The sequence below is a fragment of the Oncorhynchus masou genome, chromosome 28 (genome assembly GCF_036934945.1).
Source record: "Oncorhynchus masou masou isolate Uvic2021 chromosome 28, UVic_Omas_1.1, whole genome shotgun sequence".
Lineage (NCBI taxonomy): Eukaryota > Metazoa > Chordata > Actinopteri > Salmoniformes > Salmonidae > Oncorhynchus > Oncorhynchus masou.
Genome location: NC_088239.1, coordinates 39,665,907 through 39,678,399, shown reverse-complemented (window position 1 = coordinate 39,678,399; position 12,493 = coordinate 39,665,907). Strand labels below are relative to the sequence as shown.

At 44.5% G+C, this 12,493-nt stretch overlaps 1 protein-coding gene across 3 annotated transcripts in view; it reads right to left on the bottom strand.

Annotated features, from left to right (window-relative positions):
- LOC135517564 (neurogenic locus notch homolog protein 1-like) overlaps positions 1–12,493 on the bottom strand; it is a 68,030-nt gene that overhangs the window by 25,277 nt on the left and 30,260 nt on the right. The window contains exons 1-11 of one of the 3 annotated variants that reach the window (XM_064941977.1): positions 7,992–8,030; positions 7,648–7,770; positions 7,273–7,506; positions 6,829–6,984; positions 6,347–6,532; positions 5,982–6,095; positions 3,403–3,516; positions 2,780–3,013; positions 2,468–2,578; positions 1,062–1,254; positions 839–984 (exon numbers count right to left, since the gene is read on the bottom strand). In XM_064941977.1, coding sequence (XP_064798049.1) covers positions 839–984; positions 1,062–1,254; positions 2,468–2,578; positions 2,780–3,013; positions 3,403–3,516; positions 5,982–6,095; positions 6,347–6,532; positions 6,829–6,984; positions 7,273–7,471 — 1,453 coding nt within the window. In that variant the 5' untranslated portion in view covers positions 7,472–7,506; positions 7,648–7,770; positions 7,992–8,030. Of the gene's footprint in view, positions 1–838; positions 985–1,061; positions 1,255–2,467; positions 2,579–2,779; positions 3,014–3,402; positions 3,517–5,981; positions 6,096–6,346; positions 6,533–6,828; positions 6,985–7,272; positions 7,507–7,647; positions 7,771–7,907; positions 7,959–7,991; positions 8,031–12,493 lie in introns of those variants that run through there. The other 2 variants (XM_064941976.1, XM_064941975.1) reach the window with 2 other exon arrangements.

The following is a 12,493-nucleotide window of genomic DNA, read 5'->3' as shown; positions in this document are numbered from 1 at the left end:
TCTATACCAATATACAGAGGCCAGGTCATGAAGGAAGGCTTGCTCATTAAAGTTTTTAGCAAGCGTCTATGACAAATCAGGACAGGTTGTTTCACTGAGCAGCCATTATGAACACAGACTGTAAAACAGTGTTCACTAAGGTCATTACAGAAAACACCTGACTGATACCTATCAGGATTATTTGTGAGGATAAAATCGAGGAGAGTAGCCTATTCTGGGTGTTTGGAGTCATACCTTGTGGAATTGGTAATAATCTGAGAAAGATTTAGGGAGTCCCGTTGCTTTAGGACTTGGTCATGTGGTTTAAGCATGTACCAGTTTAGGTCACCTCTCTGGACAAATTCAGACTTAGTGTAAGGGGCCAGGAGAGAGCTTTGGGCAGGTAGGGTACAGGCCGGTGCTGATGGAGGACGATAACACCCAGGAACAGCCAACAAGGAGCTATTTGAAAGTTTAATGCTTAAAACCAGCAAATCAAATTGTTTGGGGACAGACTTGGTGGAGACGACCGAGCACTGAAGGTGATCCTTGGTAACGATTGCCACTCTACCACCTTTGGAAGATCTGTCTTGCCGAAAAAGGTTATAACCAGAAAGGTTAACATCAGTATTCAAAACACCCTTCCTTAAGCACGTCTCAGTAATGACCAACACATCTGGATTGGAGCTGTGAACCCACACTTTCAATTGATCCATTTTAGGTAATAAGCTTCTAGTGTTAACTTGCAAGGTGTAAGAAGGTAGAGTAGAGCGAGAGAGGGAGGGGGAAAGGGAGAGAGACAAGGAGATGATAGGGAGAGTGAGAAACAGTAAGGGAAGACACGTTGAATCAAACTGACCACTGAAGCCGGCTCGGCAGCTACAAACATATCCACTGGTCATATCCTTGCAGGTGCCACCGTTCATACACGGGTTGGACTCACACTCGTTGTTGTTGATGTCACAGTTAGGCCCACCCCAGCCAGAGTCACAGAAACACCTGTAGCTGGAATACAGATAGAGAAAGGTAAGCGTGCGCGTGTGTGTGCGTGTGTGTGTGCGTGCGTGCGCGTGCGTGCTCACCCATTGAGCAGATCCTGGCAGCGACCATGGATGCAGGGGTTGCTGCCACACTCATCCACCTGCAACAGACAGGTGGCGTCACTGTAGCCCTCTGGGCACAGGCATGTGAAGCTGTTGATGCCATCGATGCAGGTGCCACCATTGTGACAGGGGTTGATGGCACACTCATCGGTATTGATGTTGCACATGGCGCCTGAAAATCCAACACAGCAAAGGGTGAGTTTTGATTCATATATAGCCATTGTTTAAAGAAACCACAGCTGGACATACTGTTTTCTTCTCCCTCTCTCACTCTCTATTCTTTGTTAGTTGCTGAGGTGATGGGGGTGGGGTGGGGGTGGGGGTGGGGGGGAGTCTGCACAACACACAGGGCCACATTACTAAAGGGTATATAGAGGCAGGGTGAGGCTGCCTGGCTAGCCACTGGAGATTAGCAGTGAGGCCTTTCCCTCTCCCTACCCATTGAATAATAAGATGTGCTCTGGTAAGGAGGGAGAAGGAATGTTTCAGCTGGATCTGAGGGGGTGTAAGCTCAGATATTTTATACCAGTGACAATGGGACACACAAAGCCTCTCGCCACCCCCTCCTCCTCGCCTCATAGGGGGAACTGTGGAGGAGGGAGGGCCACCTTAACCCAGGGCTGGTAAGGAGAACTAGAATGGCCAGGCCCCATTTCATACCCCGGTGAGCAACAATTACACCCCCTCCCCTCCCCCCATCAATCAGAAAGGGGAGGGCCCAACTGCCTGCTCTACAACTACAATGGCCCTCTGTCTGTGAGCCCTGCCCCTCAACACTCACACAACAGAGGAAAGAGGACAAAAAGATAGAGGAGCAAGGGGGCAGCAGCAGCTTGCCTGCAAACCCTAAGAGTTTATTAAATATTCACACACACACACAAATGTGACACGTACGTGCACACACACACACACACACACACACACACACACACACACACACACACACACACACACACACACACACACACACACACACACACACACACACACACACACACACACACAACAGGTCCTACAGGGTTTTGAAACAGGAGCCCCATGGGAATAAGTGGACTGGAATTGTTATGCCACAAATGGTTTGGGTAAATAATCCTCCTTTTCTTCACTGACACTGGGAAAAACTTAGAAAAAGGGTCAATGCTTAGGTGTAAAAACACTTCATACAGACCAGGTGCACATGCAGCAGTGTGTGTGTGTGTGTGTGTGTGTGTGTGTGTGTGTGTGTGTGTGTGTGTATCAGGTTTGGGGCTGCCTCTCTGTTCTCCCGCCTTGTCCTACGAATGTGACACCACTCTTCTTTTTCAGTCAGCTCACTGGCCACCTGTCCCTCTCCCTTCCACCTTTCTTCCACCTGCCCCAGATTCTCCCGTCGACCCAGTGCTCACCTGCGTAACCTGGCTCACATGCACACTCATAGCTGTTGATCTTGTCAATGCACCTCCCGTAGTCACAGGGCTTGCTCTTACAGTCATCCAGATTTACCTCACAGTTAAAGCCTGTCAAACAACCAAAGTAGAGGGTACAATGTTACTAACACTGGCAGAGCTTCACACATATGCCTGGATGTGGCTTCCTGTGTTGGAAAATATGTAGGATTGTAGTATGGTGTGTGCATGCGTATGTCTATGTATGTGTGTATGTGCGTGTCTGTCTTCCTGTGTGGATGCGTATCTCTGTGTGTGTGTGAGTTCTTGTACCTGCAGTGCCCTTGGGGCAGGTGCAGATGTAAGTGTTCTCCCTGTCCTGACAGGTGCCTCCGTTCTGACATGGCTGGCTCAGACACTCATTGATGTTGGTCTCACACAGGCGGCCCGTGTAACCAGGGTGACAGTAGCAGGTGAAGGTGGCCAGGCCGTCCTTACACGTGCCATAGTGACAGGGGTCCGAGTAACACTCGTTGATGTCAGTCTCACAGTGATGTCCAGAGTAACCTGGAAAGGAGGAGAAGGTAGAGAGTTCGAAACCTTTCTCCAGAAGTGTGCCCTCGTTCACTCCCCCTCGTGCATTTCAAAAGCATTGGATTGGTGCAAGCATAGCTGGAAGGAGTTTCCACCATATTCCTCACACCAATCCATGTATTTTAAATCCATGAAAGGGAGTGTATGAGAGCACATTTCAGAATAAGGGTAGGGAATCAGAATATAGCTTATGTTCTAGGATGATGTCTTATAGAGGGGGAAATTCCGCCGAACCAAAGGAAGCCTATCGATGAACAGGAGTAGGCTTGGCCTTGGTTCATGTAACCACCCTATAAAGTGTATTCATTTAAACACAAAAATTGAGCTTCAAACCGTTCTGACCATGTGCAAGCCGACTGTACCTTCAGTGCATTCACATGAGTATTTGTTAGGGCCGTCGGTACACTTGGCTCCGTTCATGCAGGGCGTGCTGGCACACTCATCGATGTCAACCTGACATAGACCACCAGAGAAGCCTGGACAGGGAAGAATATATATATATACATCAGCCATATACCTTTTTGTTGTTGTTTTCTGTGCTGTTTTGCTATTCTTACAGTTTTGTTATTTGTCTCGTAGTTTATGTACATCTAACATGATTTGTGGGCTACACATCTGGGGTCAGTTTGATTTATTTATTTTTGTACTACTTTTACCCCCTTTTCATGATATCCAATTGGTAGTTACAGTCTTGTCCCATTGCTGCAACTCCCCTACGGACTCAAGAGAGGTGAAGGTTCGAGAGCCATGCCTCCGAAACACGACCCTGCCAAGCCGCACTGCTTCTTGAAACACTGCTCGCTTAACCCGGAAGCCAGCCGCACTAATGTGTCAGGGGAAACACCATCCAGCTGGCGACCGAAGCCAGCTTGCAGGCGCCCGGCCTGCCACAGGTGTCACTAGTGCACGATGGTACAAGGACATCCTGGCCGGCTAAACCCTCGCAAATTGTGCGCCGTTTTATGGGTCTCCCGGTCACGGCCGGCGGTGATACAGCCTGTGATCGAACATGGGTCTGTCGTGATGCAGTTATCAAAATAATACCAACGTATAAACATATTACTGTCATGTAAAGATGCACATTTCTCACGTCTCGTATGCGACCACTAGATTTTCACCCCTGCAAGCAGTACAATCTAAACAGAATTGTCTCTTCAAGCCAAATGCTCATACAGTAGTTTTCTTTATAGCAGAACAATGTTTAGAAACAGCACAAATGTAGACATTTTCCTTTTAGTTGAATATGTTTTATTGGGTTTTTCTCTGAAAGTGCACTAATAGCCTGTTACATTCTGAAATTTACGCCGTAGCATGAAAAAAAATTAAGAAAGGAATCTCAGAACAATGCACTGGCAAGCTGGATCAACTCCCCAGTGAATTAACAGTTTTCAGTCGGAATTTGTTCTACCTCATGTAATGATTTGCATATTGATAGCCTGGTTTGTCCTAAGGTATTGATGCCTGGTTTGTCCTAAGGTAACTTAAATATGCTAAAGTTATAATGTACGCCTAAATGATATCTATCTAACGTTATCTGAATGTAATTGCACTCTTAATTATTTTACCACATCTTTCAAACATAATCCAGCCTTTATTGTGGCTCTAACGTGTATGAGTTAGAGGAGGGAAAAACGGAAAAAGGTTAAACTAATTTGCATCTAAAGTAGGTCTGGAGGACCCTGAACTTTACTATGACACCCTCCTCAACACACACACACAACCCATATAGCAGGAGCTCCAAATACACACTTGCACACCCCACATACCCCCCTCTTTGGGCGCTAAGGTCTTATGCAAACTGTTTTGCCTGCTAATTATGCTGATGTCCAGGTGATCTTGTTATTACCACCCTCCCGGCCCCCATCAGAAATGCCTACACTAGTCAACCTCAGAAAATTAACACACACACACACACACACACACACGGCCCTGAATTTTTCTGAACCGTCTCAGTGCTTCTCCTTCCAATAGGGCGCTTTCCCTTTAATTCCCAATTAAATAGCCAGCATCAGCTGCGCAAAAGTGGGGTTTTGTGATGGAGACGTGAATGAGGATGTGTTCAACCCTCAGTTCCGGAGCTTCTCTATTCCGGTTGTTTGTTGCCTTCAAAGTGTGTTTTGTAGCCTAATAGAGTTTACCCAGGATCGGATCCACTCTTTGCGTCCGTGGACTACGCCTCTCCGTTCTTCGTGGCCTTTCTCCGCTGGAGATCTGTTGGCGGATTGGATTGTCTGACTGACCACAACCTTTTTATATACGGTATTTCATTTGTTTTGATGTGATGTATACTGTGATGATTTATGTAGTTAGTTATAGTTGAGGACTTAGTAAGAGTTGATACTCTTTAAAGTTCTGTGGTAAAATAATTGTTATATTGATTGTATGATTAATACTGGGTTTACGCTACACTTGAATGAACAGACAAACATTGCGTGACAAAAGTCACTTGAGTTCCCTGAACTCCTTTACCGGGCTGGACTCTTTTTAGGCCTGAGGTACAGGACATTTCTGGAGGAACCAGAATATAGTTGTTTTTGAAGTTCTTTCCAATGTTTTAAGGGTTTATGAAAAGTTTATTTCCATCCTGACTTTTACATAAGTCCTTTGTATTGGTGTAGACTTGACAGACCAGATGGGACTCATCCCCTCCCAAACCAAAAGGAGAAACCAATGTTTTCTCTGGTAGGCACAACCTACATGACACCCCTATAAATAATCACCTCAAGTCAAAACCGTTAAACACACACACACACGCACACACACACGGTAATCATTCACTTTACTTCACCCTCCAGTGACCCCACTTCCACCCAAACCTATCAGGAGCTGAGGACCCCCACCCTCCATCTACTCCTCCAACCCTCTCTCCCTGTACACCTTCCTTCCTCCATTCATCAATTCCTTCTTCCCACCAACTCTCTCTCTGAGCCATCTCTCTCACCTTTGTGGCACTCGCAGTGGAAGGAGTTGATCCTGTCGATGCACTTCCCGTTGTTCAGACAGGGCATGCTGGCACACTCGTCAGTGTTGATCTGGCAAAACACCCCCTCATAACCTGAACACACACACGTTTATGACAATATTACAGAAACAGTTTCAGGTCACATTACTTTGAGTTCACAGGCTCAAATATTTAACCATTTTTAGATAGCTAGTATTGTCTTGTGTAGCAGGGGCAGAGAACTGAACTCCAATCATGAACAATTATTCTTACATCTAACAACATGTCAAAGTGTCTATGTCAGTAAGACAGTGTTACAAAACTAAATATCCCCCTAAATGGCACATTTCAATGTGTCATCGTACCTGGCATGCAGATGCAGTGGAATCCTCCAATTTGGTCCAGGCATGTGGCATCGTTCTGACAGGGGTTGGACATGCACTCGTTGACATCCATCTCACACCGAGGGCCCTCGTAACCCTGGAGACACTTGCACTGGAACGAGCCTTTAGTGTTCAGGCAGCGCCCACCGTGCTCGCAAGGGTTGGCACCTGAAATGTCAAACACAGGATATACATCACCACTTATATCCCCACTTTCACCCTGTGCAATTTCTCTATCATTAATACAAGATGTAAATATAAAGATCCAGCACTTCAGTGTTCTAATGCCAAAATACAATTATTTATTTTTATTTAACCTTTATGAATCCAAGTTAGTCGAAATTGAAAATCGCTCAAGGGAGTGTTTGGTAAATAGCACATTGGCAGAGTTTGTCATCCTGAATGTTCAGAGACGGGTATCTTTCTATAGAGATGAGAGTGGAGCAGAGAGAGAAGTCACTCACCTAAGGAACACTCGTCAATGTCCTGGTTGCATGCAGAGCCAGTGTAACCTGGAGGGCAGGTACAGATGGCTTTACCGTTGACAGGATTGGTGTCACAGTTAGAGCCTTTCTGACACGGGTTACTGATGCAGGCATCATCAAGATGACACAGTAAACCTGAGGAGACAAATTATGATGAATGGGATTTTTATAGGTAGTGCATTTCCAGGGGCACAAAATGCTTTCTATTGTAAAGGTGGAGAATTGACTCACCTCATCAACTAACATTGTGAAGCACCAACCTGAAAATAGTCTCTCAATATTGTCAAGCAACTATCATGGGGGTGTAACCAGGCCACCTCAGTCCAGTGTGGCCTGGTGTGCAAAGCTCTCAACAGTTTCTTATTTTTAATCTTCCTCCAATGTGTGTGTGTGGTTTGTGTGGGACAGGTGAGGTCGTAGTACCTGTGCGCCCATGTGGACACTCGCAGAAGAAGGAGGCTACGCGGTCGTGGCATGTGGCGCCGTGATAACAGGCTGCGCTGGCACAGTCATCGATGTTCTCACTGCAATCATCGCCTGTCCAGCCATTGACACAGACACAGTGGAAACTGCCATAGGTGTCGTGGCAGGTACCACCGTTCTGGCACGTGTTTGGCATCATCTCACACTCATCCACATTCTCGGTACAGAACTGGCCTAGAGAGCAGAGGGCAATGATTACATTATGCAGGGGCCATAAGAGATTGATATAGGGCCAATGTGGGTGGAATCTCAAGTTAATTTATTTCCAGAGACCTTGTCCATCTTGAAGATTGGAGGGTTTGGTATAAAGGTTACCTGTAAAGTGAGGTGGGCACTGGCAGTTGTAGGTGTTGACCCCATCCACACACAAGCCACCATTCTGACAGTTGTGGCCTGGGCAGTCATCAATGTTGTGATCACAATTCTGACTTGTAAATCCTGAGATTGAGGGAGAGAGAGAGCGTGAGAGTTGAGAGAGGGGGAGAAAGAAGAGACAATAGGGAAAGAAAAGGGAAAAAAAGACATGTCATTCATAGAAACCAGTAACAATTTCACTACACATAATTCAGACCCACCTTTCTTCTTATTGTTACAATCCTTTATAACCAGAGATAAGATCTGCATATTCCCATGGCCATCTACTTGAATCTACAGCCTACCTCCTTGTACGCTTCAAAGGCTCCCTGCGTAGTGTGTAGCCATTTTACAAATCAAAACTCAGGTTAATGATCAACCCAAAGCGGCGTAGGTTTCCTGCTCGCCTCACTCTCTGTCTGCATTCTATCACAAAGATACACGAGAGTGGCACGCCGTGGGTTACATTTTAACTCTTAGTTAAATGTTAAAATGCATGCACACACACACATTTATCCAAACTGTCCTTCACTCAGAACCTTTGGGATTGGTCTACGGGTGACTGAACTTTGATTCCCACTGAAATCTCAACCTTTAGGCCAACAACACCAAATGCATGCTTCACTATCATCAGGAGGAAGGAATGAAGGAAAAATCTGGGAATACCATCTGTTTCTGAGCCGCTGGGAATGAGGGAGTCTCTGCAGCTGCATGCAGAACTCCACAGCAGAGCCACAAACAGACACAGCCACCATGCATGAACCACCATTAGGGCTGTGGCGGTCATGACATTCTTTTCAGCCGGTGATTGTCATGCAAATAACTGCCGGCCTCACGGTAATTGACCAATAATTGCCATAAACACATTTAGCATCTCCTGGCTACCATGAATAGCCTACAAACCACTGATGCAGAACAATTACATGAATCCATTTAATATAGACTACACCATCACAACTAATCCATTATTTTAGACAGGATTAAAGAAACATGATATGAAGAAAATATAGTATATTTCAGAAGAACAGAATAAGATACTGTGAGTTGTCCTTATGTTAGGCCCTGATCTGGCTATGCCATGTGGCTGTGGGCTAAACAGTTCATTTTACAGACAAGATTTGTTTAGAATTGTATATTATTTTATAGGATGAAGAATACAGTTGAACATAGCTGAATAAAATAGAAAGGATATTTTCTCCAAAAGATTTCCGTGGGAATGCGCACATGCAGCTATTCTGTGTTGAGCAGTTAACAAAGAAACAGGTCCTCCTAAATGCCTATGTTTTTAATATGCAAGCATAAGCAGCGAAGCCATAAGGCTAGGAGAATCTTTTCCTAAAGTATATTGAATTAAATGCCAAAATTACAGTGCATTCGGAAAGCATTTAATTTTTCCAAATTTTGTTACGTTACAGCCTTTTCTAAAAATGGATTCAATATACAGTTGAAGTCGGAAGTTTACATACACCTTCGCCAAATACATTTAAACTCAGATTATCACAATTCCTGACATTTAATCCTAGTAAAAATTCCCTGTCAGTTCGGATCACCACTTTATTTTAAGAATTTTCAATAATAGTAGAGAGAATGATTTATTTCAGCTTTTATTTCTTTCATCACATTCCCAGTGGGTCAGAAGTTTACATACACTCAATTAGTATTTGGTAGCATTGCCTTTACATTGTTTAACTTGGGTCAAATGTTTTGGGTAGCCTTCCGCAAGCTACCCACAATAAGTTGGGTGAATTCTGGCCCATTCCTCCTGACAGAGCTGGTGTAACTGAGTCAGGTTTGTAGACCTCCTTGCTCGCACACGCATTTTCAGTTCTGCCCACAAATGTTCTATAGGATTGAGGTCAGGGCTTTGTGATGGCCACACCAATACCTTGTCTTTGTTGTCCTTAAGCCAATTTGCCACAACTTTGGAAGTATGCTTGGGGTCATTGTCCATTTGGGAGATCCATTTGTGACCAAGCTTCCTGACTGATGTCTTGAGATGTTGCTTCAATATATGCACATCATTTCCCCCCCTCATGATACCATCTATTTTGTGAAGTGCACCTTTCCCCTCTGCAGCATAGCACCCACACAACATGAAGCTGCCACCCCCGTGCTTCATGGTTGGGATGGTGTTCTTCAGCTTGCAAGCATCCCCCCCATTTCCTCCAAACATAACAATGGTCAATATGGCAAAACAGTTCTATTTTAGTTTCATCAGACCAGAGGACATTTCTCCAAAAAGTATGATCTTTGTCTCCATGTGCAGTTGCAAACCGTAGTCTGGATTTTTTTGGGCGGTTTTGGAGCAGTGGCCTCTTTCTTGCTGAGCAACCTTCCAGGTTATGTCGATATAGTACTCGTTTTACTGTGGATATAGATACTTTTGTACCGGTTTCCTCCAGCCAGCATCTTCCTTTGCTGTTGTTCTGAGATTGATTTGCACTTAATGCACCAAAGTACGTTCATCTCCAGGAGACACGACGTGTCTTCATCCTGAGCGGTATGACGGCTGCGTGGTCCCATGGTGTCTATACTTGCGTACCATTGTTTGTACAGATGAACGTGGGACATTCAGGCATTTGGAAATTGCTCCCAAGGATGAACCAGACTTCTGGAGGTCTAAAACTTTTTTTCTGGGGTCTTGGCTGATTTCTTTTGATTTTCCCATGATGTCAAGCAAAGAGGCACCGTGTTTGAAGGTAGTCCTTGAAAAACATACCCAGGTGCACCTCCAATAGGCTCATTGACATAATTTGAGTCAATCAGAAGCTTCTAAAGTCCAGACACAATTTTCTGGAATTTTCCAAGCTGTTTAAAGGCACAGTCAACTTAGTGTATGTAAACTTCTGACCCACTGGAATTGTGATACAGTGAAATAATCTGTCTGTAAACAATTGTTGGAAAAAAATACTTGTGTCATAAACAAAGTAGATCTCCTAACCGACTTGCCAAAACTATAGTTTGTTAACAAGAAATTGTGGTGGTTGAAAAACAAGTTTAATGACCTAAGTGTTTGTAAACTTCTGACTTCAACTGTATATTTTTCATCCATCTACACACAATATCACATACTGACAAAGCAAAAACAGGTTTTTAGAAATGTTTGCAAATTTGTTAAGCATAAAAAAACAGAAATACGTTATTTACATAAGTATGCAGACCCTTTGTTATGAGACTCGAAATTGAGCTCAGGTGCATCCTGTTTCCATTTATCATCATTGATGTTTCTACAACTTGATTGGAGTCCACCTGTGGTTTATTTAATTGATTGGACATGATTTGGAAAGGCACACACCTGTCTATATAAAGTCCCACAGTTGACAGCGCATGTCCGAGCAAAAACCAAGTCATGAGGTCGAAGGAATTGTTCGTAGAGCTCTGAGACAGGTTTGTGTCGAGGCATCGATCTGAGGAAGGGTACCAACACATTTCTGCAGCATTGAAGGTCCCCCAAGAACACAGTGGCCTCCATCATTCTTAAATGGAAGAAGTTTGGAACAAGCAAGACTTCTATAAGCTGGCCACCTGCACAAACTGAGCAATCAGGGGAGAGGGACCTTGGTGAGAGAGGTGACCAAGAACCCAATGGCCACTCTGATAGAGCTCTAGAGCTCCTCTGCGGAGAACCTTCCAGAAGGACAACCATCTCTGCAGCACTCCACCAATCAGGCCATTATGGTAGAGTGGCCAGATAGAAGCCACTCCTCAGTAAAAGGCACGTGACAGCCCAATTGGAGTTTGTCAAAAAGGCACCTAAAGGACTCTCAGACCATGAGAAACAAGATTCTCTGGTCTGATGAAACCAATGTTGAACTTTTTGTCCTGAATGCCAAGCGTCACATCTAACACCGTCGCTACAGTGAAGCATGTTGGTGGCAGCATCATGTTGTGGGGATGTTTTTCAGCAGCAGGGACAGAGTCTAGTCAGGAATCAGGATCGAGGGAAAGATGAACGGAGTACAGAGAGACCCTTGATAAAGAGCACTCAGGACCTCAGACTGGGGCGAAGGTTCCCCTTCCAACAGGACAACGACCCTAAGCACACAGCCAAGACAACGCAGGAGTGGCTTCAGGACAAGTCTCTGAATGTCGTTGAGATCTCTGGAGAGACCTGAAAATAGTTGTGCAGCGACGCTCCCCATCCAACCGGACAAAGCTTGAGAGGATCTGCAGAGAAGAATGGGAGAAACTCCCAAAATACAGGTGTGCCAAGCTTGTAGCGTCATACTCAAGAAGGCCTGAGGCTGTTAAAAACTTCTTAGGGCTGAGATCCAGCTAACGGGATCGATATGACAACAGCCAGTGAAAGTGCAGGGCGCCAAATTCAAAACAGAAATCTCATAATTAAAATTCCTCAGACATACAAGTACTTCACACCATTTTAAAAGATACACCTCTTGTTAATCCCACCAGTGTCCGATTTCAAATAGGCTTTACGGCGAAAGCACCACAAACGATTGTTAGGTCAGAGCCAAGTTACAGAAAACCACAGCCATAAATCAGAAATAGAGAGAGAATTAATTACTAACCTTTGATGATCTTCATCAGATGACACTCATAGGACGTCATGTTACACAATACATGTAACACAATACATATTTTCGATAAAGTTAATACTTAAATAAAAAAATCTCAGTATACATTGGCGCATTTTCAGTAGTTTCAAAAACATCCAGTGATTTTGCAGAGAGCCACCTCAATTTACAGAAATACTCATAATAAACATTGATAAAAGATACAACTATTAGGCACGGAATTATAGATCCACTTCTCCTTAATGCAACCGCTGTCAGATTTCAAAAAAGCT